General features: G+C 41.5%; 1 protein-coding gene across 11 annotated transcripts in view; it reads right to left on the bottom strand.

Moving 5' to 3' along the window:
• Hhat (hedgehog acyltransferase) overlaps window positions 1–20,006 on the bottom strand; it is a 365,298-nt gene that overhangs the window by 288,962 nt on the left and 56,330 nt on the right. For 10 of the 11 annotated variants that reach the window (XR_010043340.1, XR_010043343.1, XR_010043341.1 and 7 more), the window contains 2 exons: window positions 7,424–7,618; window positions 2,670–2,885 (listed from right to left, as the gene is read on the bottom strand). Coding sequence is in view for 2 of the 11 variants with exons in the window: in XM_003474275.5 (XP_003474323.1) it covers window positions 2,670–2,885; window positions 7,424–7,618 (411 nt within the window). In the remaining 9 variants the exon portion in view is untranslated. The remainder of the gene's footprint in view (window positions 1–2,669; window positions 2,886–7,423; window positions 7,619–20,006) is intronic. The other variant, XR_010043346.1, reaches the window with a different exon arrangement.

Below are 20,006 nucleotides of genomic sequence, written 5' to 3'. Positions count from 1 at the left end.
CTTCACAACAACCCTATAAGGGAGGTACTGCTGCTCTTCGTGGCTCACAGCTGGAGTGCAAATGAATTGACTCCCCTGCCACTCTCCAGACAAGGCAGAGCAGGAATGCAAACCCAGGCACTTGGGCTCTGGAGCCTCTGCTTTCCAGCTGCATGCCCAGCTCCCTGCTGAGCATGGGCAGGGAAGGCCCAGGCCACCTCTTGGCCTCACCTTTTCCCTCCCTGTGCAAAAGAAGTCGCACAGGCTCACAGCTGAACATAAGAACAGCACACTGATCCTCCTTGAACCCTCCTGGATCCCACCTCACTGCAGCTCAGGATCTGAATTCTACAGCTGCATGGCCAAAAGCACTGTAGCTCATGTTTCTGAAAGTCTAACTGTCATCAGAAACAGCCTTGTAACATGCGAGATTCTTACCTATTTGTAACTGAAGGGTGCAAAAGTTTACATGCCTTAAATGACAGAATCCTTCCATACTTCTCTCATCTCGCGTATGTATGTGCTAAAAAACGCAGGCAGGCGATGCATTCTCCAGGCCTGTGCTCCACTCACTTTATCACCTGCAGCTTGAGTGTCCCTGGACACTGCCTTTCCCTCTGGGTTGGGTCCGCAGTGGGGCTCTGCTGCTCCCTGGTGGTGAAGCCCCATCTCCTGCTCTGTGTTGCTATGCATTTGCCTGGCCATCTAAGTATGAATCTGAATTTCAGAATTCGCATTTCAGCTCCTCTCTCTGTCTGCAAGGGCTAAGAACCTCACAAGAGTCCCCTGACAACTGTAGAGACCTCCTGGGTCATGTTTTATTTTCCCTGTAGCTTTTCTTGACCTTTCTCTTTTCTATGCCTTTCCAAATTCCCTGGACTCCACATTTGCTATCATTTGGAAGGACTAGAAAGAGAGGGGTGAGACATAAATGGAACTTGGAGTCTCTACCTGAACCCCTGCAGGAAAATGTTGACTCTTCTTCCCCTTTTCATATGTATACTGAGACCTAAGAGAGTCACAGCTCTTGGCCAAGGATTTTGGTGAGCAGTCATCTCAAAACTCACAGAACCCAAAGACATGCCTTTAATACACCTGCCAGATCTGAAAGGCCACAATTTAAAAAGAGATTAAAAAATTAAAGCTCTAATAATCGTGCATAATAAAGTTCAGACCCCATAGAGCACATCTACTCATTGATAAGATGCACAGTGGAAAATAATTTGTTCCCCCTGAATGGACTGAGTTGGTTTCTGTGAGAATTACTATTGGTTCCCAGGGAGGAGAAGAGTCGATGCTTCATCTAAAAGTTATTGGCTGGGGAGTTTGAAAACATTCAAAATTCACTAAGCCAAGGAGCTCGTGAGAGAGACACAATGTGGAGGACTCGGCCCACCCTGTTCTGTGTGCCTCAGCCTCCCCACACAGAAGAAATCAGGATAGTGTTTTGAGCCAGAAGCATGGTCCACATCACCTGGAAGGTCTTTTAAGCCATATTTTTGGGCCCCACCCCAAGCTCAGGCAGCCTGGGGCCAGGCCTGAGATGCTGCAGATCCAAGGACCTCAGTGAGACAATTAGCTGCCGTCACTACACCATGTTAGCCTTCTAGCAGTCACTTAACACAGTTTCAAACACAGTTTGGAAACGGCTCTAGGTAACCCACACGGAAATATGAGAGACCATACACTAACCTACATTTAAAAGATTTCACTGACCATTTTAGCATATCATATTATTGTTACAATGTAAAAACCTACTTTTAAACCCAATATGTAACTCAGTAGAATTTTTCAAGCAAAGTAAGTCATTTCTCGGAGCCTCCTTTTTCAATGGCACCTTTCATGTTGACCCCGTCCCTCAGAAATGAGCAACACTACTGGTGGTCCTAAGCTCTGAACTATGCTTCCAGGAGTGTGCACGCATATGTGTATTGTGTGTATGGTGTTTTATGTTATATGCATGTCCGTACATTTTGTTCTTTCCTCCACCAAGACTGTTCTGCTTTGGTGGCATGGGTGGATAGAAACAGCCCTTGGGAAACTCTTTTAAGTATTGTTGAGCATAAATACCTAACGTGAATGAGCTTAAGCATGTCCAGTGATACCAGCTATGGGCTGAGGGAGGGAAGACGTTGGGGAGCTGGGCGAAGGTGCACTGGGAAGGAGACGAGCTACCTAGCTCATCATCTCTTAGAAGGATGCTCTCCAGAGAGGGCAAGCAGGACCCAGCTTGGACCTGCAAATGCAATGTTCCCTTCCAACAATCTTTACCTTTATTGTTTTCTCATCTAGATCACCAAATAATTCCCAGACTACTACTTCCCAGACAGCAAACAGCACAGATAGTTTTCTTTCCACTTTTCCAAGCAATAATCAAACTTCTCCTTCCCCTGGGGCTTCCATGGAAGCAGTAGTTCCCAAGTTCCCACATGCCGAATTATGGATCCTGGGAGTCACAGGCCACCTGGAATCAAGGCTAGGACCTAGAGCTGACATATAAGAGACAGGTCAACTTTCAGTGTACCAGTTTGCTCTCTGATATAGTTGAACTATTTGCAGAAACTTGTGTCAATGAATGGTGTGTGTTTTCATCCATGGACACACCCAAGTGTAGAGACTCAAGTCATGCAGGCAAGCAGAGCAACATGGACAGCATTATCAAGCTCCCCACTACCAGTCCAGTCCCCTACCTGTTTGAAGAACTCTGGGAAGTTGAGGATAGGCCCATTGTGGAAGACAGGATAATAGAAGACGTAGGCCAGCATCCAAGGAAAGGAGTGGGAGGCACATGTGGCAGGCAGCTGCTGCCCACAAAACTCCAGGCTGAAGCTGGTATAGTACAGACAGCGGACAGTCAGTGTGAACTGCAACAGGTAGTACTCACTGTCAGTCTGATACCACCTCCTCTGTAAAGCAAAAAGGACAGGACAACCTGTAAGCGGCCAAAAGGACAACATCCCATCCCAGTGAAGCCAGCTAGCATAGTCACCACGCTCTGAGGAGCCCATGAGGAACACTCTTCCTGGGCACAGCAGCTGTACCATCAGTGAAGCACAGAACAAATGAATCCCTATAAACCTCACTGGTAATCAAAAGAAGCAGTAAGAGCTGGGGCACAGCTCAGTATGGCACAGCTTGTGCTTAGCTGAGGCATTAAAGAGCAGTGGAGAGGAAACTATCTATAACATCAAGCATTGACTTGGCACATAATGAAGTTTTCCTGAATATGCATCTATGAATGACACCCTGGATAGCACGGAGGTCAGCCACATCAATGGACACTCCCATAGCTACTCCAGCAATGCCGATGGCCATAAGGAACCTGTGACTGTCACATTCTGCCTTTAATGGATTTTTCTTATTGCTTTTCTGTTATTAGTATGTTCAATCAAACAGCTGAAACTAAGACGACTCTGAAATGAAAGGTTTATGAAAGCTGTTACAAATGCCAGACAAAAATAAAAGGACCCATCTTAACCGGTTGTGGCGGTAAATCCCATAATCCCAGCAGTCTGGAAGGCTGCAGCTAGAAGACCACAAATTCCAGCCCATCCTGGGCAACTTGGTAACTTAGCAAGATCCTGTCTCAAAAAATAAAATAAAATAAACTGGTCCTGGGACAAACTCCCTCACCCACCAACAGAATGGTTAGCCAGCAGTTGAAAAACATCAACTGGAGCTGGGGTATTTCATGGCAAAAATGTGGGAGAAGGAAACATAAAATGCTTACGCTGAACCTACATTGGTATAGATAAAAGCAGGAAGAAACAAAGCAATAAAGTTCTGGAAGAGGAAGAGAATCCATAAAGAAAAGCATGGCTACTTCTTGACTATGTGGTTCTAAAAGCACAACATGATAGCTTGATAGCTGATCTGTAGCATACAACATGGCTTGATAGCTGATCTGTAACATACAAGAATGTGGAGCAGTTCTTTTTCTTTGTCAACTTAAGCTTAGAGCTATCAATTAAAATAAATGTTTTTGTCTGTTTCCTCCTTCCTTTCTCTGTCCTGTAATTTAAGGCATCTCAGAATTCTCCTCTTTTCATTAAATGACCTTCGGAGACAAATATTCAATGAAATTCTGTAATTCCTGCCCTTCATGTATATCAAGGAGATCAGTGTGTTAAAAATGCAATTCCATAGCGCAAGACAAAAATAACATGCATGTGGATCCACAGGCAAGAAGGAAGTGTGATAAAATGTTAACAATACTGGAGAAAGTGAAAACATGGAATAGCTCATCATCTACATATTGTCCTACATTTTCCATAATATGTATATATTGTTGCTTGGTGAGAAAACACACTATGGTCATATATATGCAAGTAACAGCCAGAAGAAGGAGAAATTTGATCAGTGAGGGTCTTCTAAAGCTCCTGACAGAAAAACTAATCCTAAATAGCACCTACTTTACATCCAGGATAAGTCACCAATGGGGTGGAGCATACTCAGATCAAGAGAAAAGGTCTTCTTCCTGGTCATCTGCTCTCTCTGCCACCATGTTTACCTGCCACTGTAAATCCACACGACAACTGAACATTCACCACCAACATCCATAACAGATACTGTCTCCCAAGAAATGAAAAACAGAACTACATTCTGTTTTAAGCCCTTGCCAGGTCCAAAAAGTTAGATGTTAATTTATTTTTATTTTTGTTACAAATCCATTTTTAAGCACACTGGTCTAAATGACTGCCCAATCAATCTGGAAAGTTAAGGTTCCTTGGTTAACCCAAAACCACTACCTTATTTGTGCTTACAAGCCCATATTTGGATGTATGTGCTTAATGTATTAGCTCAGCTATGCTGGTAAGGGTACAGAAAATACTGGCCAAATAGTAGCAAAAAAAAATACCCAATCTTTCAAAATACTACATCTGTCACTTTGCTTAATGTAGATTCCACCTGGGAACAATCTCTGATAAAGGTAAAATAACTGTCACTTCTGTTTTCCAGATGAGACTGAGGCTGTAGCTAAAGAACAGACTCCATCTTCAAGAGTGAGATGAGACGGGAAGCAGAAGAGCTCAGAAACCAGGTTGCCAGACTCACCTCTCCCACCGAGTCCTTTCCCATTGTCCAGGACTCAGGTCCCTCACATTCTCAGCATGGTTATCTGGATCCATGAGTGAGCCAGCAAGTGAATAATGAATAAAAATAAAGACATCCCAGGAATTCCAGCCCCACAGAGATTGAAGACAGAATATCACGACTTCCTGAGAGTTTCTGTGCAAGGAATGTTAACAGGATGATGGTAAGAGAGAAAGGAGGACACTCTGCGCCAAGGAAACACAGCTGTTAGTGTCACACAGCACTTGGAGAGCTCTGGCCCTTTACATACTAGGTGTAAGTGACCAGGTCGCTTGGAGCTTGTGAGCCACTGCACACACCTGTTAAAGGGAAAATCTTTAGAACAGTTAGATTTACTAGTTCACTCAAGCAAAGAACAAAACAAAGCAAAACAGGATTCATAAATTGGGAGCTCCCAAAACCAGAGCAGGTTCTGAGAACTCCAGCCAGATGGAAAACAACTTAACTGGCTACAGTCTACTCAATCAACCAATTAATTGGTTACAGTTTAAGTACTTAATTGTTCACAGCTTAATCAGTTAATTGGCTACAGATCCTAAGGCAACCAACCACAGATAAGTCACTGCTATTAAAGTCCACATTGGTTTGTTAGTCCTGGCCCAAGATAGAAACCCGGTCCAAATCCATGGCCTCTCACAAATTTTAACAACCCTCCCATCTCTTCCTCTGCCTCGTCACATTTCTAGTGCCGCACTCACTGTAGCTAGGCATCCCCAGAGAACTAACCTGGCTGGAGTCCTGTGCCCAGGTGCCTGGTGTGACTGACAATACTCTCAAAGAGTTTATATGCTGGTCTGCAAGGCCAGGCACACAAACCACTTCACCATGCCAAGAAGCCTATGGTGATCTATGTCACAGCATGTGAACATGAAAAACAGCACAGAGCTCAACAGCCCAGACGTACTCCATCACCGCTCTGTGATTCCACCTGAGGAGCTGGAGAGAAACCACCCAAGCAGGAGATGGAGGCTTTGATAGCACCAGGTTTAGAGACTGTACTTTGAAGATGACAAGAGGATAGGTTGGTGAGGAATAGGATGAGGTTGGTTCAAAGAGACAGAATTTAAAATGTCTAACAAGAAAAGGGAAGACTTCCCAGGTTCCAAAAGCAGATAAGGATGGAGAGAGAGAACAAAGCAGCCTGGCCTGGCCACCAGCCCCCAATGTTTTGAGAGCTTTAGCTCTCTCAACTCAGTAGTTGTCGAAGCTGACTGATCATGAGGCTGACAGGCTCTACTGCCCACAGCCCCAAGCCACATACTGCAACCTGGCGCCATGGACTGCCTCCTCCTGGCATGCAATTCTCCCCAAGGAGAGCTCCATGTAGACTAATACTCCCTGCCCTGAAACACAGACCTGATGGCTTGCAGTCTTGATGACAAGACTGATTTTCAAACTTGAAAAGCATATGTTCAACAGATGTGTGAGACAAGGAAGCTATGCAGACAGCCTGAGGGGTCTCATTCAGGCCCCAGCTCGCACAGCAGAGCTGAATCACTGAATTCCTCTTGAGAGAGCAGACAGCTCAAAGCTGTCTAGGCAATGATCTGGAACCAGAAACACAGTGCTGGAAGAGCTGACTGAGGGGTGCCATCCATGGCAGCACTCAGGACTCCCACACTTGGGGTGCTACCTCTTTGTTGGCCAACACGCCCTAGCCCAAGTTCAATATCTACTCTCAGACTACAAATACACTGCTGTCATGACTAGGAAAAAACAAAGCTAAGAAGTCAAAGATCCTGTTAAAGAAAAACTTACAGAGTATAAACAGAAGCTGCCAAAGTGAAGTCTGAGTCCAAGGTCACCCTCCATTGGCACCAAGAGGCAGTGGTGTGTGTGCAGATACCGGTGTACTCACAAAAATGATGAAAGCTTGTTTCACTTTCTAAATAAAAGAGCTTTCATTATTATCTGAGTGAGTTGATTAAAAAATAAACCTGTTGCATAAACTAAGAAGAAACCCCTTGTCTTACTTGTCTCAGAACCACTTTGAGCTGAAAACGAGATAAAGAATAGGAGTGAAAACGCTTCCTAAAACTAGTAGGGCATTTGTTCAAATGTCTAGAGGACTTCCCTGCCTTTGTTCCTGACCCTCTGGTCCTGTACCACAGGGGACACCCTGCGGCAATTCAAACAGGAAAGAAAGTTCAGGGCAGCCTCCCAGGTCTGAGACAAGTTGGGTCTGCGCAAAGCAACTACAGGCTACCGCACATACCTGGTACGGCCACTAGGGGCGCCTCATCAAGGGTCTACAACTGCTTGTTGGGAAACAAAAGCATCCACTGGGATGCCTGAAAAGGGGACCCTGCACCTCCCTGGAGGTGTTATGACAAAAGACCAAGACACTTACCTTTATGTCCTCCACACCCTGGAGCCTCAGTGTGGACAGCAGGAGCAGAGAACAGAGCCAGGACAGGAACAGAGACCGGAACTGGGCCACACAGAACGCGATGATGGTGTGGAGGAGAACCATGACCACTCCAGGGGCCCCCAGCACACTCCAGCAGGCCCACATCCCGTAGGCCATGAGAATCCAGGGTCTGTGCTACAGACAGAGAGTGGCCCGTGGGGCAGGGGAGAGATGGGAAAGAGCAAGAGGTAAGTGAAGGGCATTGTCTGTGCACACAGGCAACTTTATTACACTGCTAGCCAAACTCTTTTCCCACTGCCCTGGGGATTCAGACAGATTTTCTACCTCCACCCCAGACTCCCAGAACTCCATGAGATCCACCCAGAAGCAAGTAACCATCTCCTGCCTTCAGCCAAAGCTACACAGAAGGTTTATCTTCAGCCTTTTCATCAAACACCAGGGAAGCCAGAGGACAGGTAGAGAAACTAACCCTGGAAGACTGCACCCTTCATAGGGGATGGTGGAAAGGTCCCAGCACACACTTCCAGCAGGTCATACAGAGGAGACCCCTCCATTCACATCACCAAGGCCTTTCTGCAGCCTAGGACACAGGCTTACATACCCAATTACATTTTTCAGTATATTCTTATAGTCAAATTGATGTCACAGAAAATTGTATCTCTCCAGTTTTACATGATAGCAAAATTTGTGTATAGTCAATCTGATTGATACATTTATCCCTATTTTTTATTTTTTATCCCTATTTTTTAAAAGAATCAGAATTTTTCCTATTTGTCAAATATTTTCTATTTATCAGACAGAATATCTAAATAGATGAATTAATGCATCTTTGCTATCATGACATACTCTTAATCTGATTTGACTGGTAAATCCTTGTTTAAAAATCATGATGTTTTAACAGTGAGAGACAATTTATATTATCGTGGTTCAATAATAAGCTTTGAAGTCCAACTGCCTAAATTCAAACACCAATGTTCCCACTAATGAGATGTGATCTAGGCAAGTTACTCAATTTCTCCACTTCTCAAGTTCTTCATCTATACAGCCTACTTCATTAGGCTGTTATAAGGATTAGGTAACTAATGTGTTTGAAATGCTTAGAATATCGGCATATATAACGTAATGACTGTTCAAACACTACTTACCATTCCCAAGGAAATAAGATGTCTTATGCATGTGCATTGTGAAATGTGGCTTCCAGGAACATACAGAGCTGAAAAGTGGGGACTGACCAAATTAAGGTCTTCTCACAGGGAAGGATAAAAGTGGGGTGCACATTGTAAGGCCCATGCTTCCATGTGACCTCTCCCCCAATACTGCCAAGTATTATTCTTTCCCAAATCTATACTCTAGCCCAAGAAAACACTGTAAAAGTGAGACTAGGTCAGTCACTTCTAAGCTCCAAGAAAACCAGAGAAATATGAAGTTCATTTTTACTATTTTTCCATCCTTCTACCCACAGAAAACAACCACATAAAATTTGCTTCAAACTTTCCCCTACTCACTCACCTCTGGCAAGAGTCCAATTTTAAGAACCAAAGATGCCAGAGACTATTTTAAGACTTAGCTTTAATAAACAAGAAAAAGGTTCTTTTCAACATGACCTATAGCATTCACTGCTGGAATTCCTCTCCATGTACACGTAGCCAGGTCCTTATGGATATACACAGTTACACTTTTATTAAGTGCTATTTGATCCACTTGGAAAAAGCCTGCTTGCTGGGATTCATTTGAAACTCACCACAGACTGAAGCTGCTTCAACTTGGAAAAAGCTAAAACAACTTCAGGAAATACTTACTAGTGCTGTGCAAACTCCATCTACTTGGGAGATTCCATGATGGCCTTAGCAGTGGTCTTAAAAGCCATTTTGGGAGCAGACAAATTATGTGCCATATTCTCACTCCCCAGTATCTTCCCTGCCAAACAGCATGGCAGACAACACTGAACACTGTTCTAAGACATCACAGAAATGCTCCCACAGTAACCTCATGTTCTCTGCTGACTAAATACTAGCTCACTTTTTCTCCCCTAGGTACAAACATAGTACTACACATTTTCATGGTGGATGGGAACACCCTCCCCTCACAGCATTGAGAGCTCCCCCAGGGTTTTGATGGCCAATCTCAGATGCAAAGTCCTAAGCACAGCCCTGTCTCACCCACCTCTATCTACATCAAGTGTGCTTACACATTTATCAAACATTTGTCAACATCTTAAGTGATCTGTTTAAGTATCAACATTAAGCCATTGACATGAAATAGACCAGAAGCATTTTAACTTTTGAAGATAAAATGTTGCATTTTATTCCAAAATAACACTTCTAGGCATTTAGGGATCCCCTCCAACAAGTTTTTAGGGTGATCTGAGCAGGGATTTATTGAGTTGTGGTTACACATATATTCTATGTCAAGCCCAAGTTTTTAAAAACCATATAGAAATCAAAATAGTCCAATTCACTTAAGAGTCTCAAATGATAGGTAACTGCTGATCAGTAGAAAATAAGGCATGAAGAATCATATTAATCAAGCAAAGTACACAAAAATAGCCTTAATTTAACGCTAGGCTACAACAGTTACAATTTAGAAATTTACATTTTAACTAGGTACAACTTTACCCAATGCTTTTCTGAAGTTTGTGTTGAGATAGTTATAGATTCACACACAGTTGTAAGAAATAATACACAGCAATCCCTTGCATACTTCACCCAGTTTCTTCCAATGGTAACTATTTTGGCATGGATCTAAATGTCCCCTAAAGGCCAACTGATGGGCTTTTAGGGACTAGCTTAGATTATAAGGACTCTTATCTCACCAGTAGATCAATCTATTGATCGATTTATAGCTAGATGGTATTATTGGGAGACGATGAAGAGGCGATGAGGGGTGTGATCTTAAGACTGTGTCTGGCCCCCAGCCCCTTCTTCTCTGGCTCTTTCTCTTGTTCTCTTTGTCCTAGTTGTCACAGGTGAGAAGCTTCCTTTCACTAATCTTTCCACCATGATGGTCTTTCTTAACTCACACCCACAGTGACAGAGCCATTGACATGAACTGACACTTCTCAAACCATGAGGCAAAATAAATCTATGTTGCTTTTCTTGAGTATTGTGTCACAGTGATAGAAAACTAACACAGTCACATTTTTGCAAGACCATCATATCATATCACCCCTGCCATGGTATTACATTGTTATTATTCACTGAACTTACGCAGATTTCTCTGGTTTTACTTCTATTTGTGTGTGTTTAGTTCTATATGGTTTTATCATATGTTTAAGGTTGGTATCCACCACCATAAGACTCAGGACCATTAATCATCCTAAGAATCCCTGATGTTGCCTTTTTATTCCACATCTACCTCCCTCTCATCCTCCCTCCCTGAATAACCACACATCTCTTCTCCATTTCTAAACTTATGTCATCTCAAAACTCTTACAATATGCAATTTTTAGAATTTGCCTTGTTTCCTCTCAGCATAATTGATTCCCTGGGGTTTCTTCCAGGTTTCCATGGATATAGATGCTTTTTTCTTTTAACTGCTGTATTCTCCATAGTGTGAAAAACCAGTCACTGGTTGAAAGGGACTGAGGTTGCTTCTAGTTTGGAGTTTTTACAAATAAAACTGGCACAAACATGCATGGACAGGTTTTTGTATAAAAGTGAGCTTTAGAATTTCTGGGAAGATTGCTCAAGAGATCACTTGCTGGGTGGCATGACAGTTCCACAGCAAACTGCCAGATAGGTTCCCAGCATGGCTCTGCCACTATGAGTCCCCAGTAGCAGTGTGTGAGTGATTCCGCTCATCTGCACCCTCTTGCCAGTGTGTGGTGGGTTACTCTGTTCAGTCTGAGCCATTCAGGAAAGTGTGCAGCCACTTTAGTTTGACTTCATGATGTCACAGGCATCAAAGGCTGAGCAACCTGCTGCCAGAGGTTAGGACAGCCTGAGAGAACCTTCCTGAGCGCAGGGGGATATTCTCTCTCTCTCTCTCTCTCTCTCTCTCTCTCTCTCTCTCTCTCTCTCTCCATTCCCAGCTCATCAGTTTCAAATGGAAATGAAAAGGAAATCAGCAGCAGAAAGGAAACTTTCATAGGTCCAAGGTACAGTAAGACAGACACTTGACTTTCTGTCTGTAGCAGTGGAGATAAAGCCAGACCCAAAGCATTCTGGCCTTTCTGATGGGACACAGAACCCATGACCAGATGGAGACAGGAGGCTTCTTCCCCTCTGCTCCCACTGCCCCCTGTGCTGATGCTGAGCTGCTTCTTAAAATGAGCCATAACTGACTCTCTACTTAGCAGGCTAAACTCCTCTCTTTGCAGGCCAAAGTCCTCTCGTTCACGTTACCATAATGTAACACAAAATCTAGCATGGTACCTAGCATATATCAGGTGTTTCACAAGGAATGAATGAATGAAAAGAAGAAAAGGAAGAAAGGATGTATGGGTATGTGGGTAGGTGCATGGATGGAGATGGATGGCTGGATGAGCATGTAGATTGATACACTTCCACAAGTCTTGGATTTAACCAGATAGAAATAAAAAGAAATTGGCACCAAAGTTTGGGCTTCTCAGCCCACCATATTCCAAGTCTCTATTTGTTCTGTTTCAACTCCCCCACACAAAGGCTGCTCTGAATAGGGCATCCCTACAATGGCACTGCTTACAACCCATTTTTCACACACAAGGGTCTCTTGCAACTACACTTGGGTCCTTAACATCAGGCAGGGCACAGGCATCAACCCACAAATGCAGACATCTGTAAAGGAACCTCCCATCCTTCACCCAGAGTCATCTCCTGGAGCCTTCCACAGCTGAGCTGGCCTACACCCAAGGCTGGAATCAGCATCCCCAAGAGAAGTTGCAAGCTTGCCCTTCTCTCTGGAGAACATTGTTCTCCACACCTCCCTCGCATGGAGTCAGGATCCAGGTAGGAAAGACTGTCTGAGAAGGCCCCTGTCACATGCCTCTTCTCCCCTGAGGCACTCGCTCTGCAAGTGACCTTGGGGGGGCGGTGCCCGAGTGGTTCCTTGGCAGCTCACCTCTCCCAGGACAGACAGTGCAAAGCCAGGGTCAGGATGACTGCTGGCAATGGAATCAAACTGCTGTGCATTAATTCCTTTTGCACATCTGCCAAGAAACCACTCAGTGAAAGCACTGTTTGAGAAAGAAAGGGAGTCAAGCAATACTCTTATGCATGGCATAATTTATTACACACTACATAATCAGCTGCAGGTACTGATGAAGTAAATATATATATAATATTCATGCAAAATTCCTCCAAGCAAACAGATAAAAAACAAAACCTACTCCTCCCCAGCATCCAAACAACTAGATTTTGGCAGCTTTTCCTAGGAGCCAAGGCCAGTGGGGCAGTACCAAGGGAACTTCACCCCTTCTTAGGAGTGATGGAGGTAGGAAAGAAAACCCTTAGTGCACAGGATTCCTATTAGGAGTGTGGATTTGACAATCGACTAGTGCCTGTTCACCAGTCTTCTAGAGCAAATTCCATTCGACCAGGCTCACCAACCTTCCGCATGGCCTGTGGTGAGGAGCTCAGCCTTCAGGGCCAAGGCTAACGATGTGGCTTCTCCCACTGGGGACAATGAATGCTGCTTTGGGGCCAGCTGTCTATACCACACCAGCCTTCCCAAAAGTTCACCTCAGGGTATTTTTAGTTTTGAGGGCAGAGAACACAATGTTTCTGGTGATGGGAGGCAACAGTTGTGTTCCAGAGAGGAGGCCACTGTCAGACCAGCCCAACATGCAGGCCAATCATAACAAAGCCACAGCCAAAGCACAGAACTGGTCCTCAGCCTCCCCTCCTAGGGCACATGCACTCTTGCCAAAACCCAAACCAAAGAAAGAGCCCTGCACAGCAGAAAAGTGCTTAACCTCAGCCAACAAGCTAAGTAGAAAGTTTTATTACTTGTCATGAAACCCCCCAAAAATTTTTAAATAAAAGGAAGAACATGACTTTTGAAAGCAACCTGAATTCAGTGGAAAGAGGTAGGATGGCCAGGTAAGAGCAGAGGTGAGGTCTTACGTGGAGATGGGATGCATCCTTTGGGGTTTATTACTGTAGCAGCAAGAGTTGCCACAGCCTGACCCTTCTCAGCACTGTCCAATTCACGATGCCTCAAGGGATCGGGAAATAAAAGACAACTGTAGCTCAAATCTTCTACTCTGAGTAAGAACCAAAAACAACTACCCAAATTAAGGCCATCTGGGATACTGAGTCCAGGTGGTGAAAGCCTGGAGCTAAAGAGGCCAAGTTTATGGTTTCCACTTCCAAAGGGCTAGCCGACTCAGACAAAGAAGTCATTGTGCCCCTGCCACAAGCAGAGCCCTGCCCACCAGCTGTCTCCCAAATCAAGCCTGTGGTCACACAGGGAACAGCAGAGACACACACGAAGGGGGATGACTCAGAGTTCGCTCCGCCTCAGTCTAAGAAAAATGCAAAGAACACCTAAAACTGATGTTGGACACAGTGTGCTCCGCAGGGGAACAGCCAAGTTCACCTTCCCATTCATGCATGATGATGGACCCAGAGATCTCAAGTACACGAATTCTGTTTTCTTCAAGCTATAGCTCCAACACCACCTCCTCAGAGACCTTGGCTGACAACAGAATGGTCAACGTGGCCCAGTTCTCAGTGCTCACTGTGTCTGACCAAGCCACTACCACACCAGGCAGGGCACAGCAATCATCCAGTGTTTGGTTTCCTCCCTGACTTCTCACTCAATCAGTCCTCTGCACAGAAACAGGCCCCATCTCCTGATCCTTCCCCCAAGCCCAGGACAGGCTTGGCACCGATTCAGAACACAACACTCATGAGAAGACTGCTACTTGGCTGCACAGACAGAACCTCTGCTCGCGGGGATTTCAGAGTCTCAAGACTGTCACCTGGCTCTCCTCACATGCAAGTGTAACCAAGGAAAGCACTGTTCTCAGGCTCCCTCTACAATCCCAGAATCCAGGAGATGTATCCCTACACATGACTGGGGACACAGGCACAAAGATATGAAGTGACTTTGCTTGCACTTGAGGACCTGAGGGGCAAAGCCACAGTGCACCCTAGCGCACTTCCCATCTCCAAGGTGAGTCAGCCTCCACACCACAGATCCCATCAACCCTGAGCATTAAATATTCCAGAAAAAACTGAACCTGTACTCAACATATATGTTACCACTGTTCCCCAAACAATCCAGCACTATAGTTCCTCTAACATAGCAGCTGCACTGTGTTAGGTACTATAAGCAAACTAAGGCAAATTTAAATTACACAAAAGAATGTGTGCAGGTTTATGCAAATCCTGTGCCATTTTATAGAAGGCATTTGAGCATCTGTGGATTGGGGTGTCCTAAGGGGCCTGGAATTAATCCCTTTGTGGTTACTGAGATCCCATGATACCTCCTACTTAAAAGGGGTCTGTATTTAAAGTTACAAGCACATTAAAATAGGACACAATAAATTCGCTACCATTCATCTGTTTTCCCATAATGGACCTTTGAATTGCTTCTGGCTCTTCGGTATTACAGAGCTCACTGTGACACACGTCCTGCCCTATTTCCCTGGCTGAGTCTCCAGCAAGTGTGTGTGGTGGCGCTAGAGCTGCAGGGCACACACCTCTGCTTTTGCAAGATGATGGGTGCTGTGCCAGAACTCATCTCCACCCTCTCTGGACGAGTCTGGGAACCGATACTTGATAGCTTCACAGAATTTTTGTTTTTGCCAAACTAAACTATATAAAATGATATGATAGTTTTAAGATGCATTTCCATAGTTATTAATGAATGTGAACATTTTTCATATGTACTGATTGTGCTTCCTTTTCTATAATTCCTCCTCATTTTTTTTTCTTTTTTGATCCAAGGTCTCCCTATACAACTCGGGCCGGCCTTGAACTCACTGTGTAGCTCAGGGCTGACCTCACAGCAAGCTCACAGTAATTCTGCATCCACCCCCACAAGTGCGATGATCACAGGCATGTGCTAACACAACTGGCTTCTTGCACTATTTTTTAACTGGTGACTTGTCTTTTTCATATGAAATCTCTTTATATATTCTATATACTAATACTTTGTCAGTTAGTAACTTCTCAATTAGTGACTTGCTTTATTTTCTTTATTGTGTCCCAGGATAAACATAAATTTTCATTTTAACATAAACTTTTATCAATGTTTTCCTGTATTTTTTGTACCTTGTGTAAGAAACTTTCTGTCAGTAGGTAGAGAATTCATGAACAGGAATCAAACCTCACGGGAACTACTTCCCAGAAACAATAACTGGGATCACCTCTTATTAAAAAGTTTCTGCATGTCAAAAGAAATCTCCAGCATAGTGAAAAGAAAACCCACAAATTGGGAAAAAGTCTTAGTGAACTTCCCCTCAGACAAAGGTCTTCTGTCTAAAACATATAAAGAATTAAAAAAAAAATCAGATCCCCGAAATTCAAGGACCCAATACAAAAATGGGCATCTGAGATGAATACACACTTCTCAGATGAAGAAATACAAATGGCAAATAAATACATGAAAAAATGTTCATCATCATTACTCATTAGAGAAATGCAAATTAAAACCACACTGAGATTCCATCTCACACCTGAAAGAATGGCCAGGATCAAGAAAACTACCACAACAAATGCTGGAGAGGCTGTGGGGAAAAAGGAACTCTCCTGCACTGTTGGTGGGAGTGTAGAATGGTGCAACTACTGTGGAGGTCAGTCTGGAAATTCCTCAAAAAGCTGGGATTGGAAGTCCCATTCGACCCAGCTATTCCACTTCTAGGCATATTCCCAGAACTGAAAACATCATATCACAGTGATAAATGTGCACCCATGTTTATAGCAGCACAATTTGTAACAGCCAGATCTTGGAAACAACCCAAGTGTCCATCAACTGAGGAATGGATAAAAAAGTTGTGGTATTTTTATACAATGGAGTACTACTCAGCTATAAAGAATGATCACATTGAGATATTTACTAATAAATGGGCGCAAGTTGAGACCCTACTCATAAGCGAAATAAATCAAACTCACATGTATAAATACCATATAATCTCCCTAGTGTAAGAGTACATAAGAGTTTATGGTAATCATGATTCCCCCATTACATTGCTTTGAAGCCTTATAATGATCGCATTCATTAGTTGGAAAGGGTTTGTCCTGGTTTGATTTTATTATCTGTGGTGGTATGAATAGCCAATTTGAGGGAAACAAGTCATTATAATAGCCAGTACTGATATAATATCATCTTACTCTCAAGTCCTACCATGCTTCTGTTTCCATTGGTTCTATCATGTTGTACCTTATTGGATTGTATTACATGTGAAAGTATAAACAAATTTTCTATGGAAAATGAGATAATAGAGTAGCCATTGTTTGTTTTCTATTATTTGATTCTGAATGCCCTGACAGAAAGAAACGTTCTGTCCCTCAATATCAAGAGATATTCTTCTATATCGTATTTTCTAAAGTATAATACTTTTGGTTTTCCATTTTAAGTTCTTAATGCACCTTAAGAACGTTTTTATATATGGTATGAAATATCCATCTCTTTTAATATTCTTTAACAATTCTATAACCACTGTTTATCTCATTCTCTTGAATGGTTTTAAACTATTTTGTTATGTTCGATACTATTGTATATGAAGTTATGCTCAACTATTTCAAAGAAAGAGACATTATGGTAATTACTGTTAATTACAGGTTGTCTTCTGGTGAAATACTGTGTTGCTTACATTGTTCTGTTCTGATCTGCTTTGCTATGTCCTGTTTTGTCTTAATCTCTTTAAAAGAAAAAAAAAGAAACTTTCTGTCTCTCAATATTAAGAGATATTCTTCTATATCATATTTTCTAAAGTATAATACTTTTGGTTTCCATTTTAAGTTCTTAATGCACCTTAACAACGTTATTATGTATGGTATGAAATATTCATCTCTTTTAATATTCTTTAACAATTGTATAACCACTGTTTATCAAATATTTATCTTTTCCACCCAGATATGATATATCAGCTCTGTCATAAGTCAAATTTCCACCTCATGTAGTTATTTTTTTATATTCCATTGTGTTCCATTAGTCTATTTGTCTATCTTGCTGCTAGTGTAACACTGTCCTAATTATTATGTATTTATAATAACTATGTATAAGTACATAATTATTATGTACTATGCATTTATAATATCTGGTAGAGCATGTTCTACAATTTGATATCAACTTTATGCTGTGATCAAGCCTTTATCTTTTCTGAAAAAGCCTCAGAAAAAATCAAAATATTTGTACCTTGGGTGTGTAACAGAATTGGTTTATTAGATTAATGGGGTCTAACAAATACATTTTAATTACTGATTTATTTTCATTGGCACAGTACTCAGTCAATCTGAGTCAGTTTTTTAAATTATATTGTCTTGAAATTTGTCTGCTGTGACAAGGTTTCCAAAATTATAACCACGTGGCTTATAAAATATCATCATACTTTATTTTTCATTTCTATACCATCTATATCTCTGCTTTCTATCCTTTACTTTGGTTATCTGTATCTTATCTTTTTTTTCTCACTGAATCTTGTCAATGACTGTGATTAATTCTGGTTCTTATTTTTTTCTTTTCTTCCTTCTTTGCTGTGCTGTCCCTATGCTATCTTGCCAATTTAACTCGTACATTAACTCATCAATTTTATCTTTTTTTCTTTAATGTGAGTATGGAAAGTTATGTACCTTTCTACCTCCATCCTACAAATTTTTATCTCTAATGTTTTTCTTTTCATTTATAAATATTTTCTAGTTTCTATCAAGTCTTCTTTTTTGACCTATGAGTTACTTAAAAGTATGTTTTCTTAACCTGGTGGAAGATAAAACAGGTAAAACTCTAAGATATAGGCATAAACAAGTATTTGCTGAACAGAGCCCTAATAGCACAATAAATATACTCTAAATAAAAAACAGGATCACATTGAGTTAAAAGCATAGCAAAGAAGACAACCAACAGAGTGAAGAGACAAGCTAAAGAATGGGGAGAATATTTCTAGCTTCTTCTTGGACATCTAACATCTAGAATATATAAAGAATTCCAAAAATTAGACCCCCAAATAAAAGACGTAACCAAAAAATGAGCAACTGAAATACTTTCAGAAGAAAAAGTGCAAATAGCCAATAAATATATGATATGTTCCACATTGCTAGCCATTAGAAAAATTCAAATTAATTCAAATACTATCGATGTTACTCCAGAAAGAATGGCTATCATCAAGAAATCAAATAATAATGAATGCTGACAAGGATGTGGGAAAAAGAAACTCTTCTGCATTGTTGGTGGAATGTAAACTAGTACAACCACTATGGAAATCACTGTGGAAAGGCTTCAAAAAACTGTGATGAGAAATTCCATTTGATCTAACTCTTCCCCTCCTAGGTATCTTCCTGAAAGAGTTCAAGGCATCCCAATACAGAGATATAGATATAGATATAGATATAGATATAGATATAGATATAGATATAGATATAGACATAGATATAGATATATAGATATAGATATGGATATAGATATATGCATGTTTATAACAGCATAATTCATAACAGCTAGATCTTGAAAGCAGCCTGTATGTCCTCAACAAATGTATGGATAAAGAAAATGTGATATTTGTACACAATGGAGTACTACTAAGTCATAAAGAAAGATCAGTTTGAGGCATTGTAGGTAAATGGATGCAACTTGAGACCATAATATTAAGTGAAGTAAGTCAAACACACAATATTAAATACTGCAGGATTCCTCTTATATGAGAAACTCAAATTAGAGGGAAAGAGAGAGAAATAAAATTAGAAGAGAAATAAAAATTAAGGAGGTTTTTTTTTTCAAATGGATGAGGAAACAAAAGAGTGTGCAAAGAAATTGAAAAGGGAAAATGATGAAAATAGAGTTTTTGGAAATGGAAATGAGACTAAGAGCTGGAAGGAGCAAGGAGGCAGGAAGGGGAAGATGAAAAAGAGAACTGAGATGTGCTATGTCTCTGTACCAACTCCCCATGAAAATGTAATCATTATGTACTGCAAATGGGAACAGTACTAACACAAAATTTTAAATAGTAAAAATGTGTTTCTTTTTAATTGATGGATGAGTTAAAATTCTCAGGTTATCTTGCCTATAAGTATGTTTGGCAACATACTTATATTATGGTTACAGAAGAAACTATATATAAAATATATCTTTTGAAAATTACTTTACGGTCCAGTATGAGTTGTTTTGTGCTCTTAAAAAGAATATGGATGCAGTTATTGAATGCAACAATTTAATTGCATGTACAAATTTTGATTTTCTATGTATTTATTCTTTTTATCAAGTTTATTACTTGTGTTGTTCCTTATTGGTTTTTTGATCCAGGGTATGCTAATTATTGACAGAGTTATGTTACAATTTTTCCACATAATCACTAATTCATCTATTTATTTTTATAGTGATTACCTTTTGATTTATATATCTCAAACCAAACAAATTTAGAATTGTAATTATCTTCCTAATAACAACCTCCTTACTAAATAACAATCCTCTTTATTATTAGTAC

This window comes from Cavia porcellus, unplaced genomic scaffold (assembly GCF_034190915.1).
Source record: "Cavia porcellus strain 051 isolate PalLab524CR breed Dunkin Hartley unplaced genomic scaffold, mCavPor4.1 scaffold_26, whole genome shotgun sequence".
NCBI lineage: Eukaryota > Metazoa > Chordata > Mammalia > Rodentia > Caviidae > Cavia > Cavia porcellus.
Note: the sequence above shows the minus strand (reverse complement) of the source record. Positions and strands in the feature narration are given on the sequence as shown.